A 23427-nucleotide genomic window follows, 5' to 3' on the forward strand; every position below is an offset into this window, starting at 1 on the left:
CGCTAGCGCGCACAGTCCCACGCGGATCTTCGCGCGCGTCTACACCGTTTCGCAAAGTGTCATTCGCGAATATCGCTTCTTTGTCCGGTATCCTTTAACCACGTCCGTCTATACCGCGAGTCAGTGCCGGCGGACGATGACGTTACTCGATTTCACGCGGGTCATCGTGTCCCGTCCGAGAGATGTCGAAGATGCCGCGTGTGCGTCGCTCGACGAGAAAGGAGAAAAAAGAGAGAGACCAAGGGGGAAAGACGACAGACAGACGAACGGACGGACGAAGAGAGGAGAAGACAACACACTCGCGCGGCCATTTTAACTGCGTCGTACGCTAACCCGGGCCACCCAGTGTGTGTAGTGTGCAAGAGCCAGAGAACCGCCGCCGCCGTCGCCACCGCCACCGCTCTCTCCTTAGGCTTAAACTGCGTCTCTCGCGTGCGCGCTTTGCTTCTGCGCACGCGAGAGTCCCGTATGTGTTCCTCGTACACGCACACCGGTACAAGTGACGCGCGTGTATTACGCACACTTTCTCGTTTTCCCGCATTAGTTGTTTGTCAAGCGACTTCGGAGTATCCGTCCTTTTCGTCGATCGTCTCGAACCCGACAGCCGCGTGAAGTTGACAGCTAAGGAAATCGATCGGCGATCGTGTGACAACGCGAGTAACGGCGAACGATTAACGGGAAAGAACGCGCGATCCACCGGGTATGCTCGCTGCTCGATTCGCACCAAGGGAAACGCGTCGATCGGCTCGATTGGCGAACATCGGAAATCGTGCACGATCTAAGAAAAATGACACGGGATTGTGCATCAAACACCGTCGCGAAACGGTAACACGGGTGAATAAGAAAAAAATAAATAAACCGAAGCACAGTTGGAGTTAAGAAATTTGTTCAGCCGGTAAAAACGGGCTTGACAGTGGGGTTACCCTATGATAACCCGTGCGGAAGAATTGGAACGCGATGGAATAATTGGATGTACGTCGATGGCATAAGGAAAGTACCAGTTGGAAGTCGAGAATTGTAAACAGAGGAGAGGAAGCGATTAACGGAAACGGGGCAACGTTCCGCGGATCCTGGTTCGAGGCTTCGGGACAACGGGACAGATGGACAGGACCGAAAACGTAAGTCGTACGTTTGTAGAAAGAGGTTAAAGGCGCTTTGTTCAAGTGGGGATAAGGAAAGTTCGACGTCCGTGGGCAGCGAAAGGTAGACGGAGAGAAAGAAAAGTAGTTATCGTTGCGCGCGACGTAGGTACGAATGGACGAACCGCGTGACTCCGGAATCTGCGCAGTAAATCGCGTTCACGTGAACGCGGCACGAAGGCGCCGCGGAATTTAGTTGTCACGTGGAGGGAAAAAAATTTCAAGTTCGACCGACGCGACTGTTATTTCGAACGAGCCGTGTGTCAGCCTTTTTTCCCCCTTCCTCCTTTCGATCACCTCAGGCTCGACGCTTTTCGAGGTTCATCTTTTGCCGCATTAGCTTTCCAGCCTTAGTCCGTTGGTCGCGCAACGAAGCCCCTTCTGCGAAAGACGTGGGCGACATGGTAGCTTACGTAATTCCCGAGCGATAAGACGGATAACGCAGCCGCGGCTTCGAGCCTGCCACCGAAGCGGCGCCTCTATTTTCGAACGCGCCAGTCATTGGTTGCCGCCTAACTCTGCGCCTAGTGACACACCCGAAAAATCATTCCAGACCCGATAAAAATGTCATCAGAATCGACGATTTCTAAGTCCGCGATTTATTCCCATTCGTTCCGTGATTGGAATACGATTTCAAGAACTGATTATCCGAAACACGGTTCTCGGTGCCAGAATTTAATAAGCTGCTCCGATGACCCTGTCTGAACCCTACGATTTTCTTATCTAACGTTTTTCGAGGTACTTGACCGTGGTCAGACTTACGGGACACCCTGTGTATATTGTGTATAGCGAAGCGATGAGGTGTACTTGAATCATATGCAAATGTGTCTCGCAATCTGTCTCACCGTTGTCCTCGATATATCCAGTAATTCCTGGAAGACCTTGCCCAGGTAGCCGCCAATTTAGTTTGCCAAACCTGGACTCGCTAAAGTTCGTTTCGTTCGTTTTCTTTATTATACGACGCTTTGTCATGTAATTAATAGATACAACCATTTTTGGAGAAAATGGACCTATCTTATCAATCGATCAGAATCGCGTTCCTTTCGCCGGTCAAATTCTCATCCGTGCATAAACACGCGAAACTCGTACGACCGTCCGACATATTTTCGTACTTGTCCGGAGTGGCGCGTGGCAGTGCCTACTTAGAATCCTCCTCGTCCGATCGATCGTCCAAGTTCACCAAGGTGAAACGAACCCGAGAATGGAGAGTCGTTCCTCCATCCGGTGACCTCTGGATGGTAGACGCGAACGTGGCGTTCCGGGAAGACGTAGCCGTGCAAAGTTGCTGGTAACGGTGTGATTCGTCTATTAAAGCGCCGATTGATCGGCGAATAGGAGGGAGTTTGGTCGGCGAGGAGGATATACGGCAATCATAGGTGGCCACGTGGTGTGCGCCTTGATGTCCCCGAATATCGACGGCACTCGGCGTGATAACGAATAGAGAGGAGGCGGCGTGACTCATCGGCAAACTATGCGAAACTGAATCAGCCGTGCACGATATTAAAATCGTGTAACGTTTTGCAATTCGCCGGGTTGTGTCTGCAGATAGAATTCGAGTAACTTGCAATCTGACCTGATTATTTTAGGAAAAAATACACTTCTGCTCAAACTTCTTATTCGCGTTTTCGTTTCGTCCAAAATGATGTCGACTATTAATTCACAAGATTCCGACTTATCACGAAATTTTATATCCTTCCCGTTTATTTGTATCATTTTTCATCGAAATCGGAGATTCGTGAACGTCGTCGCGAAGTCGAAGAAACAGAGGATCAGTCCCATTGAAAATTTCTTTTTCGAGGGGACAGCACAGCACAGACGGCAATTGGCGTATCAAAAAGTTTGCTTTGTAAGATTGGTAGAGGGGGATGCGAGGATCGGTAGTGGGGATCCCGGTTCGCATGGTGGACGAGCAAGATGGCGGGCCGGGTTACAGGGACACGTGAGAGTCGGTTGCCGCGTTTCACGACAATGCCGAAAATATGTTTAATGAACATCGAATATTTTGTACAAATTTTTTAGAAAATTATTTATATTTCATATTTTCATCAAATATGGAGCAATATAGAAATAAATGAAAATTTCAGATTTTTCAATTTTATTAAATCAGTATAATTATTTTTAATATTTTTTTATATCAGCTTCGATCCTTTATTTAAATATTCGCAACACTTTATTATAATTTTTAATTGGAATACAATGATACTGCTTCGTTTCGTTTAGTTTCATCTGCCTAGATTACTCGTGTCGGTATAATAGTAATGACCGATCACTGCGATTTTTCGCCGAACCTGCACCGTTCGCATTTTCCTCGATCGTTTCCCTCGTGCCGCCACTCATCCACGCTTATGTCGGACATGCGTCATTCAAAATTTAGAACGAGCAACGTGTAGCTAATTGATCGAGAAAAGTCTTGTTTCTTATCGCGGAAACTTTCGACGCTTTTACTTGGATCCGATTTGTGGCGAGCTCGCTTGATTAATCGGATTTACGGCTGGTTGGTTGAATCGGAAATACAAAGAGAAACTATTACACGATCGAGTTCTTTCATCGTTTATTTATTAATTTCACGTTAAACCAGGAGAAGTTGATTTGAATCGAACATTTTTTTTAATTGGAGAAGTACGGAAGGAGCTATTATCGCAATTAGAAGTACATTTCTCAAAGGTCTTCGTTCAGATGAAAAAGTGTTTAGTTATGCACCGAGCGTTTCAACGAATCGCTTGGCGGAAGAAGGAACAGCGTAATGTCGGTCGGCGAAGCAGTAAACTCTGTCGAGTTCCATATGCAATGTCTAAGAAGCTACAACTGGCACTGGTAATTACCAGTTTACCACTTTGTGGTTCCGTTTGAAATATTTGCATTTTCCTGTAATTAGAATTCTCGGCTGCGTGTCTGCCTCGTACAATTTCCCTTCGCAAGGGTTGTTTTTCATCCGTTCGAAGTTTCTTTTACTCGCGAGCGATTAAGTTGGGTCGATTTTCTATTTATCGTCAAGTTTCACTTGTACACTCTGAAATAAAAGGAACATCGTTGGTTCTTTTAATTCTTGTTAGAGGTAGAGATTCAGTGAAGCGTCCACGGGGTGGATGCAAAAATCGGTAACGATGTTACGCGCTTAAGGACGAGAGCAGAGAAGGGGTGTGCCCGAGAGCGATGGCTGTCGGAAGCTGTAAATGGAGATTGATAGCCGTTGCCGTAGAAAAATTGACGTAAAGTAAATTACTGCGCGGGCTAGATCGAGCCTAAAATATTGAAATCTCTGATGAAATAGTTATCGGTTTACGCGAAGCAAAGATTGTACGAAACAGTTGAAAGTTGTTGGGTCGATGACGCCTGATACCATCGGAGCATCCATCTTTTAACGATTCTTCCTTACTCTTTCGTATGCCTTCTTGACATTTTCGCAATGTTATCAAATGCAAAATCGTGTTCCGAGAAACAATGATCCTATATTTAGCGTCAGGGTTTTATTTAAACCGTGCTAACTAGCGATAATAGCGACCTAATAGTCTATCCGTGGCAATAAACAACGGCGAACGTTTTCAACGAGCCGTGGAACGTGGTCAGGGTGGGCGAGTCACGTTTGGTGCTACCATAATTGTGCTTTGACGTTATTCCATTGTTTTGTGGCGTCCGCGTGGGCAGTTTCCTCGCGTTCGACGATTAAGGGTTGATTTTTTGAACTGACACAGTCAAGTCTATCACTTTGTAACAATTTCTTTACACTTCCAACAGTTTTATTTTCATTCGTTTCTCAGCTGGACGATTACTTCGTTTCGACCAAAAATTCCATTCCGAATTCGCAAACGACAAACGCCTACCACATGACGTAGGTGAAATGGCGATTGGTAGTCGTTTATGGTTCGCATGTCTCTCGATCTCAATAAGCCTGGTTCGCGTTTTCTCGCGATGAAACGCGCGTATACGCGTCCCACATCTTCCGCGTGTAGGCGCCACGCTTCTTTCGTCAGCTCGTTACGATTTATAATTTGTCGTAAACGGTGATGGGATCGATCGATCATCGAACCGTTTGGGGGTTCGATTGGATATCTAATCGATTAGTCGACGCCGTCTCAATGGAGAGTTTCATATTTTTTTCGTGTCTCATGTCGTGAATACATATCTGTGGAGATTTATGGATGATTCATTTGCCATTTAACGCTTTTGTTGTTGATGACGTGTGTATGGAAGGTTTTATCGTTGGAGGAAAAGGTCATTAGAAGATTTTTAGTACTAAAAATAAATGGGTCAAAGAATGTAACAATTTAACCCCATTTGCTATGATTTTTTCGATAGTTAGATTAACTATTAATTGCATGAATTTTAAACCAAATAAAGAAAATTGAAATATCTTCAATTGGGCAAATTAGAATTAGAGTTAAAGTGAAGTACCAGCCAAATTTCACACATTTGAACTGTAAGTTGCGTAACGAGTGTGATTCGATGTTGCAGCTCAAAGGGTTAATTATAAAAATCGCCTAAAAATGAAGGTGCTTTCTTAATTTGATTCGCTTTATTTTATGGGTGTTTTAAAGTCGCTCCTTTTTCGTTTATTCGCCGCTATAGACAGAAGTAAATATCGTCGTGTTGGCTCGGTTCTGTAGTGTCTTTGTCGTCGATGTCGGCGGAGAGACAGCAAGTTTCGAAGGAAACCCAACGAGGGTGCAGGTGGCTCGTATGTCAAGAAGATGAAGTCTCTCGTCTTGGAACAATGGGCTATGACGTGCGCGCCAGGAAGCGTACATGTCTTACTTCCGGTGACTCGCCGTCTAATTGATTCTCAACCCTCTCGTTCGATTAACGTCGTCTATCGAGTCTCGAGCCGGCGCGGCGCGGCGTTCTGAAGCTGTCGCGACGACGACGTCGACGTGTTGCTTCGTTTTTGTCGATAAAACGATTTCGGGTAAAGGATCGTAAAAATCATAGGTAGTCGAAGGCAAATTTTTAACAGGGACACACGCACACAGAACACGGCTGGGTCTTTTTCACGGCCATTTTAAGACGACGTTCCTTTGAACTTAGACCGCCGTGAAATATTCGTCTTCCGTGTAATATTCAACGGCGCGTCGTAAATTTCCCGCGTGCCGGCGCAAAAATTGCCCGACACAGGCGTCCTTGCGCGCACCAACTCCTCTCGCGTAGCTCATTCTAAAAGCGACCCTGTGTCGTGCGGGACCTACTTCGAGAATACCGATCCGAAAGGTCGCCGTCTCGTTATTGCGAGAATTAATCTTTCACGGTTACGCCATTACAGTTTCACTTTTAAACATACGCACTGCAATCACACCTATACCACTCGAGGGAGAAACATGATTCACGGCTAACAAGCTGTTATTGAGCAAAACCAATCATTTCTAGTACAGGTAATTCCCGTGTAACAAGGTCGTTAACGTTTCTAGAAGACGGTGTTGTACTCATAGAACAAAGAACGTGTACAAAATGTAGAATTAAATTTCAAAAATTAGCAAAGTCGTACTATTATTTTCTTAAAAGGATGAATAATTTTTTTAAAATCACAAATTGTATGAGAGAAAATATGAAAGAATAGGGGGAGAAGTATGCAATTATTAGAGATTCGATCGATAAGAAGACAAGGGTAGAGAGTGCAGCGATCGAAAGAGCAACTCTGTAGCGATCACGGTCGGTCGAAGCGAGAGGGGTGGTTTACCGTGGCGGGGGGTTTGTTTTGGTGCGTGACTATCGAAAAGGGGTGCGTGGCCCGCTCCCGCAGTCCGTGCCAGGCACGCAGCTGCACGCACCTATGTGTACCTACACGCGGGCAACACAAACACGCGAGAATGCAAAATACGCTGCGTGCACGCAGGCCCGCCTCCGATGGCTGTACGAAAGATAGAGTACCGATAGCAGCGGCGATTCGCCATGGCCAAGCCGTGATTTAGGGGTCGCTATGGCGCCACGATTCAGAAACAAGGGTTCGTTGAACCCGTTCGCTTGTGCAACCCTCGGCCGCGATCGTTACTCTAAAAGCTCCTCTGTCAGCGTGATTACGAAAATGTTAAACTGGCCCGTTCGAGAAGGGCAAAAGGGGAAAGAGTAATCAGGGATGAAGAGGAACGAGATATAGAGGGTGTAGAGAAAATCGTGATAAATGTTGAAAAGGGGGTGATTCCTCGTGCAAAAATGAGTCGAAAATGTAAATAACAATTTTTGATCCGAACCTTGGTTTTTAAGATAATTGATTTCCGTCTTGTAATACTCTATGCGGAGGTGTCGTACTGTCTCTCAGATCCTTGCGCCCTATACTTAAAAATTAGCATTTAGATTCGCGTTTCTTCTAAATTTTGACATACAAGCTTCTCTTGTCATACAACGGGTGTTCCAATTGAAATCGGTCAGCTCGAAATGTTTCTAGGATAAAAGGCGATGCGCCGCGACATGCGTGCAACGGACTGAGCGCACGCTGGGTCGCCGTCAAGTGGCAGATTGTAAACATCCGGTAGCCGATGCAAATCCGCTTGCAGCCATGTAACGACGACTATTTACCGAGTGTGTACGTACATCGCGATTGCGTGCCGCGTTCTACGTATTCTCACGTCCCGTTGATCCTCCGATTCATACGGAATACGAGGCGCGGTGCATTTTCCTGGAGAAAGGCAACGGCTGGATGAGCGGATATCTCGCGTGCAATCCCGACGACGGCTTCTTTTGTAGCTGGTTATTTTAAGAGCGCAGAATTTTACACGCTCACGTGGGTTGCGGCTAGCGACGTCTGGATCGCGGTGAATAAAGGAAGCCAGACAGGGGAAGCTTCGTCTAGGAGGTTGTTACGTCGTTGCATCAGCTCGTTCGTCGGACATTCCTCGGTCTCGGAATCAATTCTTTTTTTCTCTTTTCTCTATTATGAATATTCTCGATCGCGAGCGTTGCTCAAAGGCAGAATCTTTGTGGAAATGAACGGCTAGCCGGCGGTATCGCTCGAGTAACCACGAAATGAATGATGGCGCCGTAAACTCGCTGAGAAATTGTATGATTCTACGAAGTCCGGTCGAAAATAGTCGAAGACGATATTGTATAGGCACGCTTCCCTGCTTGCTTTCCGTTTTCCATCGCTTCTTCGCCCTCCTTGATCGAACCTTCTGTCAACCCTATGTCTCATATTCAAAGGGTTAATTAAATTTAATTTTTAAAAATATTATTACTAAGGTTTCGTAATTCATAAGCATTAATCGATTGAAATTGCTTTTCAAACGAAGAATAAGCCTGATATCGATCGTCAAAATGGCAGTCGGTATAAAACAGACTTCTCGCCATCTTCACGAGTGTTCGTAACTCGAATTAACTTCTTTAAGTTTCTAATAATCTTCAGCTTTCTTTATGAAAATAATATGTTTATGGACAAATTTGTAAAATTTTCTAATCAATTTCTTCTTCAACTTTGAAAAAATACTTCTCACGATAGTAACCATCTAAACTGCACGAAATCATTCACTTATCGGTGCAAATAGATTAAGAAACAAATGAACAAACATTTAATTGAAAAAAGAAATTCATAATGTTCAAAAATTCTGTCTTGTTCCGCGTTTGTACGGTCTGCGTATCAATGGCGGCTCTGACGTAGCCGTTTGCCCGGTCCGATCGTTTGTTCCGTTCGCGGCTGAGCTACGCGTTCGAGACCACGTTTCTCCTCTCTCGAAATCGAAGGAGACATTGCGTAAAATGATTATTTCTCGAGAACGAGCGGAGAAGTGGATCGAACAGCCGGGAAACGGAGGATCCGTTGCGGGCGGTCGCTTCTCGACGGTCGGAGCCGACCCTTAATCGATCGCGTTCGCGGAGACGCTTTCAGCTCATAATGAGAAACTCGGCGTCGTGGATGCGGCATTGATTTTCAACCGGGAACTAACTTCCAACGGTAGAAGCAACAAGTAATTACTTTAAAGAAATTGAATTACACGAACTATATAGCGGCGCGCTCGCTTAAGTACACTAGCGCGCGCGCGCGTTCTCTCTCTCTCTCTCTCTGCCTCTGTAATCGAATCACCGAACATTTTCGGTGTAATCGGGATTGTTTGTGCCACGACCACGCTTCTCGTGGGAATTCTTCGTTCTCTTCGTCGCGTTCGTTGTTCTTGCTCTCGTTTAACGGTAATTTTTCCAGATTGAAACTGCGATCGTTGAACAGAGTGCGATAGAGTAGATTTATAGATTACGAACTGATTAAGTTTTCAGATGCGAATGATAAATGATTTCTCGTTAAATAATTTATTTCTCCATGAAAAGATTTCCTATATGTAAAATGAAATTCGCACGCCCTGTACATCGTCTCCGTTCAACCGAGAGGATCTTTCCAGCGTTCGTCCCCTTGGCGCACAGCAGGGTTAAACGTGGTTTTCGGCGTCTCGAAAGACGATCTCGTGCGTAATGTTCTTCCACGAATGCACACGGAGCCCTTACCCCGATCTTCTACCCTTTGAACTTTTAAGAGACCACTCGACACTCGGAAAGATGCCTCTAACCCGTTCAATGAGGCCAATACCACGAGGGTGCGGCCCTTAACAAGGTTATGGAACTCTCTCGGTCTCTCTGTCTCTTTCTCCTTTCTACCCCCTTTGCCTCTCGTTTCACCACCATCAGACTGTCGCCGGTTCCTCTCCGTACGCGCGTGTATACCGGCACTTGCGTCGGTACTCGCGCGCGACAGAATCTCTTTCCAACGTCTCGCCAGGGGGTGGTTGATTTGGGCGCGAAATTGCCCGACAAAATCAAATTTCATTTCGCCGAGGGCGTGTCTGGACAATCGAGCAGCCAAGTGGCCAGCGGCCAATCTGACTATCTCGTCAACCAATTTTGCCGGTGATTACTTTACTCTCGTCGCTGATGCTCGGTCGGGTGCCGGCCGAGAGCGGTGCGCGCGTTACGCCTCTTTCTCGCGCTCTTAACTTTCCTCGTAATTTAAGGCTCGTTCCACGAAAACCTTACGACTGCATTTTCTCGTCGTCTCGTCGTTCTGTAACGCAATAATCACGGCTTACGGTAGAGTCCACCGAGAGTTCCTGGGACAGGGGTAACTCCGTTTCTCTCCGCCGAGCTACCTGTCATCGGCACGCTTGTAATTTAAATTCTCTTTCGCGAAACGTGCTTTTTTTTCCTCTTCTATCCAGAGCACACGGGGTCGGATTTTAATTACGCTGCTAAGAGTTTCTTTTAATATCGGATCATTTTGTTCTCGGTCGAAAATAAACGAGCCAAAGGTGAACGCGTTGTCTGACAGTATCCAAGCAAAGGGAATTTGATAAATCTCTTGAATCGTTAACGAGCTATTCGCAATTAAAACGACTTCACGTTTCTTTCTGGATGAATCTTCTTTTGTCGGGCCAGTAGTAAATATGCAAAATTTACCTCTTCGCGCGTGTTGGACGCGCATGTGCGAATGCGCCTCGGGGTAGCTTCCCACGCGATAGCCGCACAAACGAAAGCTCTGCTTATCGTGCAAGGAATTTAAGGATCTGTGAAAAATCCTAGGAATCATGGAACGTGTGCGTGCATGTCGGATCTACCTGTACAGTCGCAGCTTGAGATCTGCGAGAATAAGCTGAGAATTTCAGAAGGAAGAAAGAGGGAAAGTGAACGTACATAGTAGGATATTTTCAATTCATTCTTTATTAACAAGTATAACTACAGAATATTTTATTTCAATAATCAAAGAGGGAATTTTGTTGAGAGAACCTCGAGCAAGCGTGTATGGAAAGATTTTAGCGTGCGTGTTAGGAAGATCGGGTCCAAGTTTTATAAGGGTTCCTGGAAGGGCGGCGACCTCCCTTTTGGGCTGCTTTCATCTAGACCGCGTCCTTCTCTCTGCTTCTTTCTCTGTCTTTCTACATGTTACCCTTCTTTTTCTCTTTCCTGGTCGCTCATCGTGTTTCTGCTCTCACTTTTCGAACAAAATCCAACATACTTTGCTCCTGTTACTTAAAATTGAAGAGAAATTTTATTTTCCATTCATAGTGCTCGCAACTGGTGGTCCCGGCGGTATTTAACGAGTTAACAGGAGAATACCGCAGAATACCAATCGATATTCTAATTGTTCGAACGATCGGATCGAGGAGTAAAAACGATGAACGGGATTGAAAATGATCGTGAACAGAGGTCGAAAGCGTGGCGTAAAAGTCGATCGACTGGCAGTGAGAGTCTCTTGGACGCGGTTGTCAGCTCGTGCCTTAACGAGATTAATTAACACAGCGAACCGTCGCGTCGCGGCGCGACGTGTGCGGAGCGTCCATCCGACTCGAAACCGGTACAGAAGCGCGAATCCCGCCTTCGCCTCGCACGAAATAATCGAGTTTCACGACGCTCTATGGGAGAGTACTCTATGGCTTTCCGGCCTCTCGGGTCCGCGTTTCATTTGCTCGTGTCAGTCTCAAATTTCCACGTTCGACGCGTACCTGCCCCCGATATACGTGTACCCCATCTCCTCCGTTCCGTCTGTGCCCGCTTTTGCCTGTCGGCTCGATTTTTCGCCTACCTGTGCAACCTTTTCGTGCACGCTCCTGAAAGATCTTTAAAATAATCTACATTTATCTGACTCGAATGGCTTTATTATACAAATCCATCACCTGCGTTTTATAGGGAAATGGTGGGTTCCAGCCGGTAAAAAATTAGAAATCATTAAAGTTTTCGTAACTATTATAGAATATGCTTTGTACATTGTTGCGAATCGTTTTGAACCGTTGTTCCCCTTTAATTAGAGCAGCGAGTTTTCATAGTTGCTAATTGCCCCTGTTACCTTCGATCACACCTTGTTCAAACGCAGTTACACAGCTCGTCAATCAAATAAATTACAGTATACTCGGATATACACGATCTATTGTTAGAATAATCATGAACGTTTTGCGGTTGAAACGTGCCTGCCAGCGATGGACGATATCAAACGGCGCGCGGTTCTCCCGTTAGCTGCGAGGCATATCGAAATTTAGACCAACGTTTCCCCGAAAATTTTACTGCCTTTTGTAAGTGAAACTCGTTGTTGACACACAAAAAGCTATGCGTATTTGCGTCATCGCTGATCTCGCTCGATAGCTCGTCACGGATGCTACCTTTTATCTTTCCAAACTTTATCACCAATCCGTATATTATCGTCATCCAATCTTTATTCGATATTTTATTACCTTTTGAATTTAAATGAAATCGTACAACGAATCGTGCAACTTAATCACTTTTCCTAATAATCGTTTCCTTTGATTTCCAGGTAAGTCCAGTCAGAGATTGCTTTCATGACGCTGCATGCGAGGCCGTTTCCGGTAAGTTCTCTTACCGATCGCTTCATTTGCAAATGCTTTAAATAGACAAAAAGAAAAAGGATAAAAAGAGTCACGTAACGTGCAGCGGTGGTATGCGCGTTCCGAACGGTGACGCAAACCGTGACACAAGCGCTCCTTCTCTCGGTACCGTTGAATCGTGTGTGGGTGCCGTTTCACGATTTCCACGCCGTTACTTCGCAACTCGCGTTGCCTATATAGATCGGTGTCTGGGATCGTCCTGTGGCTGGACGATGTCGTCGCCGGACAAGGAAACGACGCGATACACGGATCTCGTTCTCGGAGTAGCCTACGACGCAGTTGCTCCGGCGGTAGGTACGCGCAACTGCGTCGTTCGAATAAGGATCGTAGAAAGAGGGGAGGGAGAGCACGTACGTAAGTGTGACAAAGAGGGGACGAGAGAGTAAGAAAGAGGTCGAAAGAAAGATAGAGTAAGAGAAGGCTATGTAGAATGAGAGTGTGAGAGAGGAGTCACGTGGTGCCACATTCGCTTCGCGTACCTCCTTAGTGTGGTCCCGCTTGCGCGCGCGTGTGCTCGCTTACCTTTTAGTACTGTACAGTGGCCCGCATTAACCCATTAAGGACTAGCCAGTGAAATAACGCCATTTTTACACGTAACATTCTTCGTTCTTTACGAAATTGCATAGAAAATAGTAGGAAATTAAATGTACAACATTTTTGGAGCAATACTAGGTACGCTCTGTTATTTTTCAAATTATTAAAAACGCGAAATAATTGTTCATATGGAAGTTATTTTCGTATCAATATTTTGTACACTTTGTTAATGAATATAATTGTCAAATGGATATATCGATTAATAATTATTGAAATATACATATATCGGTGTCCGAATATTAATGCGGGCCACTGTACGTACACGTACGTATTAACCGTGCGTGAATGTGTGTTGGCGTTGGAGGGGGCGGTCGAGCCCGCGGGGAGGGGTGGTATGCGGGAAACGTTTTCCTCGGTTCCCACGGCGCGACGCCTCCCTCCTGTCCCCTCGTCCCTCGCCCTTCTGTTGCCCTCTGTCAGGCATACAGGCGCGCGCGAGCGGCCTCGTACACCTAATATCCCGAGACGTACAGACACACATAGAGGAGCGGAACCGGTGATTGTATGCGCTCGTGCACGTATATTACCCCTCCATCCAAAAACTCCAGCCCAAAAGAAGGGGGAGAGGGGATGGAAATACGAGGGTGGGGGACCGAGGAGGGCAGTGACGCCACTGGACCGCCCGAGATGCTGTGCGAGCCTCGACACAGCGCGATCTCTGGCCGCCCGTAACCCATGGAAAGACGAGAGAGAACAGACTGCTCCGTTTCGCGATCGTCCCAACTTACTATGCTCCAGTGGGTGTACGTCGCGACCAGCATTTCGCCTATTTAGTCAGAAATATGTTAATATCAAAATTAGGTATCGAATAGTCTTTTTCACTGCACGATGGATAGCCGTTAGACTGGAAAAACGATCGTACAGAAACGTCTCACGCGCCTTTCTGTAGATATATTTTGACGGATTTAAACGCGGGGCTTCCAAGATATCGGGGGTCGATATAGAAGCGACGCCCTCTTGAAATTCTTGAATAGATTGCGCCACACCTGCTAACCGACTTCTTCATGGTCCGTCGTCGTCCGTAACGGGGCGTGCGAGTTGCTTCTATCTCGGTTTTCGGACAAAGCGGAAACGTTGATAGGTGTTTTTGCCCGGGAGTATCGTGTCTTCTTCATTTTTCGCCGTCGCATCGGTCTCCGATTCCCGTGGAATGCTTAGTTGCACGGGACCTTGCAAGATAAGGAGATTTTGTAGGAAGAAGCGAGGCTAAGCGCGCCGCCGCGGCTCGAAATTCAAACGAATCAGCCGATTTGCATTCTCACGGCAAATTATGCGCCGCTCGAGCACCGGTTCTTCCAGATACGTCGTTGACCCTTCGCCGTGTGTCCTGTCAACGCGATCGCGAGCGTGCGAGTCTGGTCGTAGTCCGGTGAGTAGCCACGTGGTTCGAATACCGGGGCTGCAGTCTCCGCGATCGGTTGGACGGGGTCGGTATTCGAGATTCGTACTCGAGCGCGTACACAGTGCCCGCGATGATTCCGAAGCCAGGTATTTCCCTCCCTGTTCGTTCGTTCCTCCTCCTCTACCTCGGCCCTTGGCCTCCTCGCTCCCTCCTGAAACCACTGCCATCGCATTGACGACATTCTCTCACGTGCCGGTCACTCGTGTCACGTCCGTCGTTCCTGGTAACCAGAGAGGAAGATCAGGGAAGAAGGCGGGAAAATTCCACGATGCGCCTTCCTTTCGATGTACGTTGGACAATTGAACGTGTCCCCGATCGTTCCGTGTTACCGATACGATTTACCCTGTGACAAGGGTATATCTGAAATTTTCGAAATATCTAACGAGAGAAAGGAAACGCGCTTGTAATGCCCGGTATTTCATTGAAGATTCGTAATTCGGTTCGATCGTTTGAATCGCCTGGGTACGGTGATCCCTATAAAGTTCCCTCTAAAGCAGCACCTTTCCGGGCGTTCCGCGCGGGACGTGAAAGTCCAGGATGGAATTTCGAGGAACCTCGTAAGGATAAAAAGAGAAGTGCGGTAGGTGGTGGGACGGTGGTTGTCGTTTGGTTCCTGGTGTTCTTGCTGCATAGTCGGGTGCTCCTTCGAGTACCTCTACCTACTCGCTCCCTCGTACCAAAAGGGCAGCACACCTTGGCTGGCCATTGGCTCTCCTCTGTCCTCGTCCCTCTCTTTGAAGAGTCTCGCGTAGCCCTCTCTGTCTTCCTCATCGTCGAGGTTCTCCGGTGTTCCACATAAATACACAAATACCCTGGCATAGCCGACTGGCGCGTATATACCGGGACCACGGCCGCATTCCACGACCCCCCGCCCTTTCCCTCTCACCTCTGCCTCTGTCCTCCCTCTTTTTCTCCCCCTCTACGGCTCTACCCCTGTGTACCGTCACCACTTCCACCACCGGCGGCAGCAGCATCGCTAGCACCACCATCGCCGTCACTATCGCGCCGCCAGGGCCCATCTTCGGGGCCCTTTACCTCTCCCCAGGCCCCGACAGTTTCTCCCACCTTTCCACCGGCACCGGCTCCTCCCCTCCCGCCTCACACCCTCTTCGCTACCTTCTCGCCCTTCGCACTCGCTCGTTTGCTCACCAACTCGCGCGCGGCGCCACCGAATACCTTCGTACTTCCTTCTCTTTTCAACCGACTCCTCGCCCTTGCCAGGGCCCTAACCCTCTCCCTCTATACACCTTCATTCTTCTTCGTCTTCTTCTTACGCTTGTTTCGCCCCACCCTTGTTTCTTCTTCTTCTTCTTCTTCGTCGTCATCGTCGTCGCCGTCTTAGTCGTTGCTCTTTCCCTCTTCCGTTTTTCTCTCTTCGTTTCTTCCTCTCGCGCCTGGAGACACACATGCACGCGCCCGAGAAGCTGCCACGAACCTGTGTATACACACCGACCTGCAGGAATATTTTGTTTACCTCGCTCCCAGTTCTTTGAATTCTGCGCCGGCAGCCAGCGGCTCCGCGTTCTTCTTTCTCCGTCTTCCTCTCCTGTATATCTCTCAGCCCTCTACGGAGGGATCAAGGACTCATCCCCGGGATAAGGACACACCGCTCCTCTTCGCGTTGTTCTCAATCGGTCGCCTGCTCCGATCGCGAGCCACTCGTTCTCCTCGCTACAACCACCACCTGTTTTCTTCGCCCCACGCTCCCTCTTTCTACCGCTTTTCTTTTTCGATTCCACGCGTGCCTCGCGGCGTTTCGTACTTTCCGCGAGCGAGCTCCGCGTCGATTAAGATACGTTTCCGGCGCCCGTAGAAATTGAAACGGAATTAGTTACGATCCGGCCTGGTTAACCGACGTTCTCGAGCGTACACCTCGAGCAACGGTGAATTCCGTTCGTATGCAGGAATGCAGAGGCTGTGTTTATTCGAGGCAGCGGTTCCCATACGGAACGATTTGAAAAATTACTTCAACATCCCTTCCACGAAACGACAATTAAATACAACCGTCCACTTGCATGAATATTAAGTGCTCCTTGCTTATCTATTCATAGAAGAACATAAAGAAGAAAACGATGCATTCCTCTCGTGTTCTTATAGAATCGTTCACGCCAGTGCAACGAACGATCCACGTAATCAGCGCCCACCTTCGGTACGATTAACGGCAAAGGCATCCGCTTCTTTATCGCCGTTCCTTCGACACTTTTTATCTGCGTTCTCACGCTCAGATTTTTGGAGGGAAAAAAAAAAACACGCGTTCGACCCTCGCGCGTCGTTGACTATACCCCGGTGTGCGTTTACGCGGCTGTGTTGGTACGAGCGAAGGGGGCGATCAGCGTGGAACGAACTGCACGCACACATTCGTAGCGTGGGCCGCTGGCAAACGGAGTTCGTTTTCGTAAAAGCATGCACTTATTCCCAGCATCCCGAGGTTCTCTGGCCGTAGCAGCAACAACAGAGGAAGAGAAAGAGAAGGAGCGAGGGGATACACAGCGGAGAGAGGCTCCCGAATGAGATATATAGCACTGAGCAACAAATGAGGTCCTTCCGAGAATCGGGCCACCGACACAGTGCCTGAAACGCACGAGGGGGTGAGAACCACCCCGGTCGGTTTTCTCCTACGCGATAGCTACGAACGATCCTAGCTTCTTTTTCCTCCGCCGATCTTTTCTTTATTTTTTTCATCCACTTCCTTCTTCGAACCCGTTGAAATCGCATTTCGTTTTTATCTTCTTTGTTTGCCCTTGTTCGATCAACTTTCGCCAACTTTTCCTTGCTTTTTATCGACGAGAAGAAGGAAAGGAAAAAAAGAATGGTTGAAAAGCGACACCTGTTGCTGCGACTACTAATTTCTAAAGAGAGAGTCAGACCGTTGTTCGGTTCTCGAAGAAGGTTCGTCGACATCGCTAGGGAAACCTGCGTCATCCAAGGGACTCGCATCCCTGCGAACGGGATGGTGGAGCCGCGGAGCGAAGGGAGAATAAAGAGGCGGTGAACCGCCTGGCGCCATAGCGAGCACGCACACCCCCGACCCTCTTCTCTTCCCTCCTCTACTCTACTCTACTCTTCTCTCGGGCCCTGGTCCACGAGTCACGTGACCGTCTGCATTCTGTGTTTTCTGTGAATGACTGGGCCCGCGGGCCAATCGGAGGACGGCCGATAGAGGCAAGCCTTAGGGCGCGCTGGCGCGACCAAGAGGAACGAGAGGAGGATAGGGATAGAAAACGTGGGGGCGCGCGCGGTTTCTTGGCCTTTGCGGGCCCAAACCGGGCTTGGAATTCCTTCCGAGGATACCTCGAAACATTCGACTTTGCTCTTTGTCCATCGTCTGTTTCTCTCCTGGCTGCTCCTTACGGTAGACCGAAATCTCTGACCGGGTCCTATCGGGCTGGGAATTCTTGATTCGCCATTACTTCGCACCCCCTCAAACTGAATTCTGAATTAATTCATTCACCCCCTTCGTTCTGTTCGAAGTTGACTGTATAAAAGCAGTCGAAAGTAATTCTAAATAATAAAAATGAAAGAATCATAGATTCCATCCAGTTGAATTCTTAAAAAGGACTTATGGTAAAAACGAGCAGAGGAAATGTTCTCTAGTTTCCATGTTCACGCAGGTCCGTTTCGCCATGTGACGAAGGGAAGAAACGTCGCAGGATTTTTTTCCAGAAAATAGATACATCGACGTGGTGGAGAACAAGAGCGGTGTTCGTGACTTGTGCCGATTCTCGGAAAGGCGGATGCTCCTTTCGAAAATGTAAATGCAGGAGCCGAGTCAGGGGCAACAAGCGTGTGCTGTGTCCCAAGAAACGGGAAAGAAGATGCCCCTCTTCCCTTCTATATTTCTTCTTTTTTTCTCGACCTTTCTCTAACGAGAGAAAATAACCGCGTCAAATTTACACCGCAATTTGCACCGCGAAACAATTCAAGCGGAACGACGAAATTTTTCTCGGACCAGGAGGACGGTGCCATTAATTCCCCGCCATAAATTCCCGTTCTACCGAGGAACGCGCTAAAGAGAGAAGAGAGGCGTTTCGTGAAACACGTAGACGGCTTTACCTTCCTGGCTAGGATTATCTTAAATATTATGACTAGCCCCTTACCCTGGCGGCGTGCAACCAAGAGAATGGAAGAGCGCGTGGGAATTTAGCCGAGGTACCATGGACAAACTGAGTTCCACCCTTGAAAATCCTCTCATACCCTGTGCGCTTCTAATATACTGTCAGGAGAAATGCGGATAGATAAACAGGAAAGATTAGAATCAAATTTACAATAATTTTCTGACTGTCTTTGTGAAAGAAAAAAAATTAATGAATTTTAAAGCAGAAGTCTTCTTACTTCTTTAGCATCTACAGTTATTTCGTTCTTTTTAGTACAAATCGAGTCCCAGTTTAATCTATGGTTTTCGAATTCGTCGAAATCCCTACATTTGGAACATGATCGCTCAAAAACCTAGAAACACCATACAAGAGCGGTGTTCCTTTCATATTTTTTTTTTTTTACCACGATACTCACAGAAAGATTTACATCGTCAGCTACGATATCTTGGTTCGAAGCGTCTGGTGTTTCAATAAGTGCGAGATATACCTACAGCAGGAAACGAACTTGTTGTATGTAAGACGAGGAGAGTGAAAGAAGGGAGAAGAAAGAAAGATAGAGAGGGAAAGATCCTTGAGGGCCCATCGATTCCAGGAACCGTGGGGTAGGTCCTTTCGGGAAAAAATGCGTCTATATAGCATGCACCGGGTCCTGGGAAAAGGGAAAAGAGATGTCGTGGGACATTTTTCCAGCGAGCCTCGCGGCTCGGCGCAGCATGTGCGAGAGAGCAAGAGGAAAACACAGAGGGCCGATAGAGCGTCGACGAATGAATGGGCAAGGGGCAGGAGAATAAGCAGGGAACCGAGAAAGTCGTCGAAATGGAACGAGCCTCTCGGAAATTTATGTTAAAGACCGCGTTTCTCAGAAACTCATTGTCGATTCCTCATATGTATGCGGACGATTCGTCTCGTTTCATCCGCGGGCCGGTTTTCGGCTATATCGCGCGCGCTCGCTCGCGTACACACCGACCGACGCGATCTGGGACGGATGCCTTTACTACGTGAGAAAAACTCAGAATAACGAACAATTTTATTCGTCCGCGTGAGAGAACGCGAGGATTTCTCACGACGATCCTTCGCGCTTAGATTCTCTTGGCTCGCGTTCGTTTGATCGAACTTCGCGATGCTCATCGCGCGTAACCGATCGGATCTGATCGGACCGCACGCAACGGAATTCGTTCGATAGTTCTTGGCCATTCTTCTTGGTTCGCGTGAATTGGAGCAAACGCGATCGACCGATTGCTAGTTGTCTTCTTTCTCGAGTTAGGTCGTAACCTTCTAACTCGACGAGCTACCATTTGGAAGACATCCGAAAGGAATAGCAACCCTTCTAAATATCGCGAATGAACGTGAAAACGCACCCTTAGCGAGCAGAAGCGACGACCACCTAGCCATACCTACTTTGTAGAGTGTTGTCGCAGGAGCGCCGCCTCGTTAGCGATATACGCGAAGGAAGGTCGGTCATAAAAAAGTGAGAATCCTGAGGAGGGAGCGGCGACCGTGCTGGTTTTCGATCGAAAGAGGAAGGAGGGCCTCCATCGCGGCGCTGCTCGTCGATTCTCGGAAGGTCCGCCACGAAATTCGAAGGTGCCGCGGCGCTCTACGACCTCGGGCAAATGGAGATTTCGTGTGTCTTGACCTTCGTCAAGGGAGGAGCCCGGCAGCTACGGCGTGTAAAAGAGAGAAAGAAAGAGATCCTCGAGAAGATCAGGATAGATCCTAACAGCAGCAGCCGCAACAGAAGGAGTTGCTGCGAAAACGATGGCATCCTTGCTCGTCGCGACGCTCCTAACGCCGAACGGCGTCTCTAACCTTCGGCGAACGCGCAATCTCCTTCGAAGAAAACAGTATCGATTAAGAGAGTCGAGTCGTCCCGACGTCGAAGAAGGAAGAAGAGGCCAGGCTTGGAACAGGAGGAGAAAGAAGAAAAACTTTCTTGCTTTCACTGCGCACGGACCAAACGAATTCCAGGGGATCCGCGAGACCTTTGAGATTCCAGCCACGAGAGAGGGAAAGAGAGAGACAAGCTTGGAATCAAATATTTCTGCGTTTGTATTTCATCAGATGGAGAGATAAATCTCTGTCGGCGGTCCTATTAAGAATGCAAAACGAAATGACGAGAGACCACGGATGAATTCGAACCGCGACCTGTCGCGTTCGATCGAAGACACCGCCTAGGAACATAGTTAACCAACTGGCCGCTGATTTATCTGTCATTTTTTTCATTAATTTTATAAACAAAAATTAGTATAATCTTGATTCCTATCAAGAAGTTTAAAATCCTTCGACTCTCCTCCATCCACCTTAGCCCAATTACAGTGTATCATAGTGGTCGTTAGCGATCAATGACTCGAGATCATCGAATGCCAGAGAAAATTTGGCCGCGAGTTCGCCCCGTGGACCGTTAACGCGGTGGTAGGTGCCTCTCGCCGTGGGGGCCACGGTTCGGACGAAGGGACAGGGGGAGCAGGAGGGCGGCTGGCAGGGAAAGAGACGATGAGGAGGCCGATTGGAAGGTGAAGATAAAGGGCTACGAGGCGGCGGCACGACCAAAGAGTAGAAGCCGTAAGAGGTTCTCTGCTGCTTCTTCGACGAGGAGAGAGAAAAAGGAGAGCCACACTGTGCATGGAAAAATAAAATAAAAAAAAGAACGAGAGACTGAGAGAGCGAGGCAAGGTACGAAGTTGGAGAAAAGAGGGAAAGAAATGATACAGGGGTAAGATGAAGAAGAGAGAGATGGAAAAGGAAAGAGTAAGAGAGAAGCGACCTGGGCCTGTTGGTATCTTGGTGAGGATCGCCGAGCTTCGGGGCCTTATTGTGTTGTATTGCCTCGGGGGCCCCGAAGGTGAAACACGGGGCTTCGTTCCATCGAATCTACCCCTAGTTATACACCGTGTTATGATACGCTTCTAACGACCGTCAGATGCCGATGATGAGACGCGGTTTTACGCTCTCCGGCCACCACCTTTCTCTTTTATCTCGGAAATACGTGGTATATGACAATAAACTGTTGGATTTGGTGTTGTAAAAAAGCAAACGTACGAATGGAAGGAAATTTTTATCGCAATAGTCATCTGTTATACCTGAAATCGCAAAATAAAAAAATCGACTCCTTCGGCGCGAGGATCCTGTTAGAGATCGGCGGTACAACGAGAAGAGGATCGCTCCGTTTTCTCTTGCTGTCCAGTCGAACGAACGGCAAATTGCGTCGTAGATTTGGTCGGTGGCCAGGTCCACGGACTCTGTCCCGTCCATTGACAAGGTAAACGAGTTCCTTTGCCCTGGCCCGTGATAATTGACGATCGGACGGTTCTGCGTCGTAACACAGGCGCGTATATAGCGGTACGTTCACGTTGTTTATCCTGGTGGAATTGACGCACGGAGGGGGAGAAGCAAAGGTGGTCGGAGAGTAAAAGCACCGGTCGAGTGTGTCCGGATAGGCGACGCCTAGTCTGCCTCGGGTAACCTCGACTCGTATATTAACATATTAGACAAGCAATGACCACCGGTCGGCTAACGATCCCCGTGTGTTCGCGCCAACTCATCCGGAAGACTTACTCCACTTCCATTGCTCACCGATGATTTACGACTTACCAATCACGACTTTGTCACTGTTCCTTGCCGATAGAGACCTCGATGGACACGGAGAAGGTTCAGTAACCCTTTCGCGACTATAGTTACCCGTTCGGAGATGACCTCTCGATACGGAAGGTTAACAATCGTAAATTCTGTCGGACATTTCGACCGTGTTACCATTCCGTCCATCGGCTGCGAAAAGGCAATTTTTCAGGAAACAACGAAGCGCAACCCTCGAGCGCCGGGATCTTTGTGGAAAGGAGGAAACGTGCGGCAAGGAGTGGTGGAACGGGGATAAGCGGTACCGTATGTCCGGCTCTCCACAGACGAGGATGTTGGTCGGTGGACATTCCACAGGCCCCAGGTAGCATTAAAGGAATGCAGATAGGATGAATGAGGTGGTCCATGCCACTGCGGACGGATGCATAGGAGTGAATCCTCCTCTCTCGCTCTCGTTGAAGAGGAGCGAAGGAGAGGGAAGAAAAGGAGATGGAATCGATGGGAGCGTGGATGGTAGAGAGAGAGAGAAAGGGAAACCGAGGCGCATTCCACGTTACCGCGATAATTAACGGCTATATTCCAACCCTATCCCACGGGACACGATCCTCGTCGGGATGCTGAGCGAGATGCTCGGCCCGTAACGCAGTCGAGACAGAGAGGATGAGAACATTTGAATAAAAGGCGCGAGTACACGAGTTTCCTTTAATCAAAGAAGATTCTTCCGCGGTAGAAACTTGCTGTTCGAAGATGAGGATTCCCGTCTCTGGTTAGAAGCTGAAGAGAAGAATGCGCTCGTCGAAGGGACAGGTTCTTTCGCGCCATCTTTTCAACGCGTGGCAAAGCCCACCTTATCGAAATTCCACGAATTGAATCGTTTCGTATTCATTTTTTATCCATTCCCTTTTTCACCTTAGTATCAAAGGTGTTGCTATCGTTTATCGATAACGTCGTTAACGCCTATTAATTTTTCTTCGAATTTTCAAGAAAAATCTACCTTAGGTTAGGTTAGGCTCGATATCTTAATAATATTATTGATATTTATTGATAACATTATCAACAGCAGCGACCCTACTTAGAATTTCATCATAACTTCGCTTCGTGGAACTATCGTCATTGGCGTAACTAGATAGGGGCCCGGACCCCTCAAATAGTTCTTTCTACCCTGACTTCATAGAAAATTATCAAAATAAGTAAGAAAATCTTATCTCGTAAGAAATAAATACTCCAACTAAATGCAGTGTTTGAAAGAAAAATCCTAGCGTATGCCAATGACTATCGTCAACTGGAAAAATAACGTATAGTCGTGTTTACAACGTAGAAAGAGTGGC

The 23427-nt window shown here is 47.7% G+C and overlaps 1 protein-coding gene and 1 long non-coding RNA gene across 5 annotated transcripts in view; one reads left to right on the plus strand and one right to left on the minus strand.

Annotated features, from left to right (window-relative positions):
* LOC114880172 (serine/threonine-protein phosphatase 4 regulatory subunit 1-like) overlaps positions 1–23427 on the plus strand; it is a 111799-nt gene that overhangs the window by 40679 nt on the left and 47693 nt on the right. The window contains exon 1 of one of the 4 annotated variants that reach the window (XM_029195910.2): positions 12348–12397. The exons of the other annotated variants lie outside the window; for them this stretch is intronic. Within the exon in view, the coding sequence (XP_029051743.1) occupies positions 12381–12397 (17 nt within the window). The 5' untranslated portion in view covers positions 12348–12380. Of the gene's footprint in view, positions 1–12347; positions 12398–23427 lie in introns of those variants that run through there. 4 annotated transcript variants of the gene reach the window in all.
* On the minus strand, positions 10743–12350 carry LOC123987774. Its single transcript, XR_006829380.1, has 2 exons — positions 12266–12350; positions 10743–11068 (listed from the first exon to the last, which is right to left on the minus strand). It is a non-coding gene; the product is annotated as an uncharacterized LOC123987774 (long non-coding RNA).

Source organism: Osmia bicornis, chromosome 5 (assembly GCF_907164935.1).
Source record: "Osmia bicornis bicornis chromosome 5, iOsmBic2.1, whole genome shotgun sequence".
Lineage (NCBI taxonomy): Eukaryota > Metazoa > Arthropoda > Insecta > Hymenoptera > Megachilidae > Osmia > Osmia bicornis.